We start from the raw sequence: 4824 nt of genomic DNA on the forward strand, positions 1-4824 counted from the left end.
GCTGCCTATGTCCTGCTGGGACTTGGATGGAGTGGCCCCAGTGCTTGTCATGTCAGGTTATTTTGTAATTTTGTCTGGTAATAGGCCTGAAGCAGCCCTCCGGACCTTGTGAGCTTCAGGGATGCACTGATAGGACCAGAAGGTCCCCAAGCACTAAATCAGGAGCTCCCAGCCCAGGGCTCCAGAGGCAGTTCCCCATCCTGCAGCCCCTACAGCCAGCAGGGCCCAACTGCCTCCAAGCACCCCATAAGATGGAAAAATGGAGGGAGACTGATCCAAACTTCACTGCCTTCAGCTCATCTGGGTAATGGACAGACACAAACATTATTAAGCCCAAGAAAAACCTTCGCCACATTTAGGGTGGGTGCTTTGAGCTCGTCCTTGGCCAGGGTGCACCCCATACTGTGTAAATCCAGTGCTGAGCAGTGCCTTACAGGTGGGACCTCACTGGTTCTGCATTTACTCTTCACTATCTTTGCTTGAGCCGATCAGTGCTACCTCCAAGTCAGAACACAGCCTTGCACAGTAGCAGGGAGCCACGGTTGACAGACATGGAGATAAAGAGCGTTTCCATTGGACCTCAGAGCCTGGGCACTGCAAAAATCCCCATCTCCTCCCATAAACTGGGGCACCCAACTGCACATGACCCAGGCTGGGAGCACACAGGGAGCCATGGAGGAGCAGTGAGATAAGTTAAGAGCCCTGACCCAAGGTGTGGGAGTGTCCCCACCCCACTTTCCAAAGGATGTTTCACTCAGGTGCAGCATATTGCTCCCTTTGTCTGAAGCTCTGCATTAAAGCCCTTAATTGTCACTGCACCTGAGCACCTTGGGGCCTTTCCTCCTCTGATCCTGGAGGAAAGACACCTTTTGTCTGGGCATGAGACCAGCAGGGAATGAAAACTGGGTGCACCAGCCCTTGTCTTGCTGCTTCTGGTTGTCAGCACAAGAAGCTGTTGTGTTTACCCACACTCAAGGGCAATCGTCCGTCACTAACAACACAGCACAGCACCGTCAGCCCCACCACCCTAAGCCTGGCCAGGGAGCAGGGCAGAGCCAGCAGGAGGGCAGCACTGCTGGGAAGGACGGGCAGCCCCAGAACATCCAGACAAGAGGTAGGAGCTGGGCTTCTGGCTGTGCACAGTCACTGAGCTGTGCTGGGGATGGGGTCAGGGCCAGCAAAGTGGACACTTGTGTTTTTGGGTTTGTGGTGGCTGGCAACTTAGCCCCTTGGCTGGTAACTCGCTTTTTCCCAACTCTGGAAGCCAGTTTATTGGATTTGAAGTCTGCTCAGTTCTTCAGGAAGACCCCGATGCGCCGTGGCAGCAGCAGTGTGAGGGCTGGAGGAAGGCTTGGTGCCATCTCTCAGCTCCCTGCTGTCGGGCTGAGGCACTGAGGGAAGAAGGTGGGAAAGTTGTACTCAAGCCACAGACCCAACAGGAACCAGATTCACACTCACTCTCATGTAGGTGCATTTGGTGTCTCTGCAGATACTTGGGGAATGATGTTTCGGACATTTGCAGTGTTTGCATTTAGGAAGGATACACCCAATATGCCCCAGCCCAGCACAACCCTTCAGGGGTGGCTTGGGGAAGTATTACTTTTGCAGGCAGTGTAAAACAGCAGCCAGTCATGGGACACAGGGCAATCAAGGTGGAGCAGTGGCTCGCAAACAGAACAGCTTAATGTGTCCTTTATAATAATAATTATGAGAGCATTTAGAGCAAGGTTAACTTCTGCCTCTCCAGGATCCTCACCAAGGCCATGTTTCTCTTAGCAGCTCTTGTTTGCTGAAGAGCAGGGCTGTAGACTCTGGGTTTTGCAGGACCCGTTCCTTCATATTTGTGATTGTAAAACAAAGTGGGCAAAAGAGAAATTGTGGTTGCTGTGCTGGCTCTCACATCTGAAAGAAGGAATAACCCACTTCTGAAATGTTTGTGGAGGCTGAATCAGAGTATTACTCTCTTTTTCTTCCTGCCAAGGCATTGGCTGTTTCCAGAATACATTGGTTTGGATGGAAGAAGGCTGCCTTAGCAAACACACGTCCTGGCCAGGTGTGAAATCTGACCCAACGGGAGTGGAGGAAAAGTTAACCTCAACCAGTGCAAGCAGGGACTGAGCATGGCTTGGGGAGATGTGGCTTAGAGAAAATAGGATAAAGAAGTGTGAAGGACCTGAGAGAAGCCACTGATCTCAAGAACTGGAGAAGTGGAGTTCAGACCCAGTGCACTTTCACACAGGACTGTCCCTTCTGCATAAACCCTCAGGGCAGATCTGTCACTCAAACTGTCATTGAAACCCATGCACTGTTTTGGTTGCAGATCCAGCTTTGCTCCCCTTCGATTTTTGTACCGTTCTCCCTGTTTATATTTTGAGCACATAATTAGTGGGCAGGACTATGAGCTGTTCTCTGTTGCTTTGGCGTGAATCCAGCCTAGCACCAACGCCTTGGTCCTGTGTAGACAGCAAGCACCTGAGCTCAGAGCATGTCCCTAGAGATCGGTCAGTAATAGTCCTTTCACTTACTTACTCTAAACAGGGATGAGAGTCTCATCATGGACTCCACTCTGGAGACCAGCCAGCAGAAGGAGAAGCTTTTGAAAGCCCTCTACACCCTCCAGCTGAAGTCAAACACCACTCTCCAGACTGCCAGCCCACTGCTGAGCAGCCAGCAGGGCATGGGCATGGTGACACAGCTCCAAGTCCACCAGCTGGCAGACAAGACCAAAAGCCTGTGTAGAGACCTGGACAACATCAAGAACCTCCTCCACTATCGTCAGGATGAGCTGGTCCGGCAGATCCCCAACCCCACTGGCAGCCGTTATGGGTGTGTAAGTGGAATCCATTGCTCCCGAGATGGCTCCATCTATGTGACAGCCGAGGGTGCTCCTTGGGTGCATGTGCTCAGCAGCACAGGCCAAATGCTGAAGTCCCTGCCCTGCTGGCAAACGGGGAGGGAAGGTGGCAGTTTTTTGCCAGAGGATGTGACTGTGACTCGGGCAGGAATGGTGGCCGTAGCTGACATGACAAATGGGGCTGTCTGGGTCTTCAATCCTCACACCACCCCCTCCAAAGGAGAATGGATAAAGATCGGGAAGGTTGGCTCCCCCAGGGGTGTTGGAGTGGACTCCATGGGCAACATCTTAGTAGCAGACTATGCCCAAGGCCAAGTCTGCAGCTTTGCACTGGACCATGCCTTCAGGACGCTGAACATCCGCTCAGTCCCCAACCTGCAGGGACCTCGCTACGTCAGCCCAGCACCCAACGGAGGCTTTGTGGTAAGTGAGGAGTGCGGAGATGTCAAGGTGTTCATGAGCAGTCATAAACTCGTTTGCTCCCTCAGCAGCAAATACGGACACCAGTTTGGCAACCCGGCGGGGGTGTGTGTGGATGCAGAGGGCAGCGTGGTGGTGGCAGACGAGCAGCACCGCGCCGTCCATTTGTTCCCAGAGAGCGGGGCTCCCATCTGCCTGGTGTCTGCAGGGCTGCGGAGGCCGGCTGGCGTGGCCTGCTCCCCCTTCGGGCACCTCTTCGTGGCAGACACAGGTGAGAACTGTGTGAAAGTCTTCAAGTACCACGTGAGGCCCCGGCAGCCCTTGGGCACCCTGTGACAACCTTCAGAGTGGGGCCAGTTCCACCACAACCCTGCTGAGCTTTGGTGAGTTGCAAATGAAGGCGTTCCTGTTGTCCCTGCACTCAACCACGTTGTTGCCATTCAGCTTTTCCAGATGGCAGAAACAAGGACTACAGCAACAACGCTTCAGTTCCACACTTCCTGGATCCAACAGAGTAGCTAAAGGGCTGAGATAGGACAGTGGGCATGGAACAGCCTCCCCAGGGCAATGGGACACTGCTCAGACATAGGGCTTGGGTTTGGCGGTGCTGTGAGGAGCCAGGGGCTGGTATCCACAGTCCTTATGGGTCCCTTCCAACTTGAAGGATTCTCTGGTTCTATAAAAATGATGGTGCGTTGGTGCCTTGGAAACTCACCGCCATCCTCTTGTGTGTCTTTTCAATGAATTAATTCCTTCTCTCCCACACACACCCATTTTACGTGGCCATGCTTCTGCCTCCCTGATGTCCAAGGCAGAGCACAGCCAGAGGGGTAAGGGCAGGACAGAGCTGAGTTTGCCATACCCTCCAGGAGAACATTAGAAGAAAGGTAACAAATTCCATGCCACATTCCTGACCTCTACAGGGAAGCAGCAACTACTGCACGGAGCGCGTTTCCTATCTGCACGTCCCATTGCTCGCACAACATTGGGGCTGCACAGTTCAGGAGCCACATCGCTATCAGCAGAATGTGGGCAAGGCTGTTTTCCTCTCCTGCTCCAGCTTATGGCAGCGCAGCCTGCCCCACAGCTCCGAGGCTGCAGCTGATGCCTCTGGGCTCCCAGGGCGCTCAGCCTGCCTGTGCCGGGTGCACCATTCTGCACTCAGTGCCGTGATCTGTGCCCCACGGCTGCCAAAGGCTCTTATCCCGCATCCCAAGCACACCCCCGTGGGTGCTCCTTCCCATCGTGTTCGGTCAGCAGGAGGGTAAGCCAGGGACAGAGCGCGGGGAGAAGCTGCCAGGCACCACGAGGCCCTGGAGCCGAGCGCCGTGGCCACGAGAGATAGCAGGACCGAGCGCTGGCGCTGCTTATCTCATAGGCTCAGCAGCAGCTGCGGGTTACACCGCACGGCTCCCAGCCCTGCGAGGACGCCTCGGGTCGGTGCTGCGGGGCGAGGGGCCTGAAAACCCAGAGTGAAGCGGGGCTTTCGGAGGGGCGAAACGAGCACGGCAGCGGGCGGAACGCGGGACGCCGGGCTGCGAGGCCGGCCG

General features: G+C 54.9%; 1 protein-coding gene across 2 annotated transcripts; it reads left to right on the forward strand.

The window, feature by feature from the left end:
• The first annotated feature begins 309 nt into the window (after positions 1-309).
• NHLRC4 (NHL repeat containing 4) lies at positions 310-4818 on the forward strand. 2 transcript variants are annotated; one of them, XM_019620655.1, is made up of 2 exons: positions 310-1114; positions 1982-4818. In XM_019620655.1, exon 2 carries the CDS (start codon positions 2555-2557, stop codon positions 3608-3610), a length of 1056 nt encoding a protein of 351 aa, XP_019476200.1. In that variant the 5' UTR covers positions 310-1114; positions 1982-2554; the 3' UTR covers positions 3611-4818. The 2 variants fall into 2 exon arrangements, with proteins under 2 accessions (XP_019476200.1, XP_010717606.1); XM_010719304.2 differs by having other exon boundaries at positions 2539-4818.
• The last annotated feature ends 6 nt before the right edge of the window (positions 4819-4824 follow it).

Source organism: Meleagris gallopavo, chromosome 16 (assembly GCF_000146605.3).
Source record: "Meleagris gallopavo isolate NT-WF06-2002-E0010 breed Aviagen turkey brand Nicholas breeding stock chromosome 16, Turkey_5.1, whole genome shotgun sequence".
Taxonomy (NCBI): domain Eukaryota; kingdom Metazoa; phylum Chordata; class Aves; order Galliformes; family Phasianidae; genus Meleagris; species Meleagris gallopavo.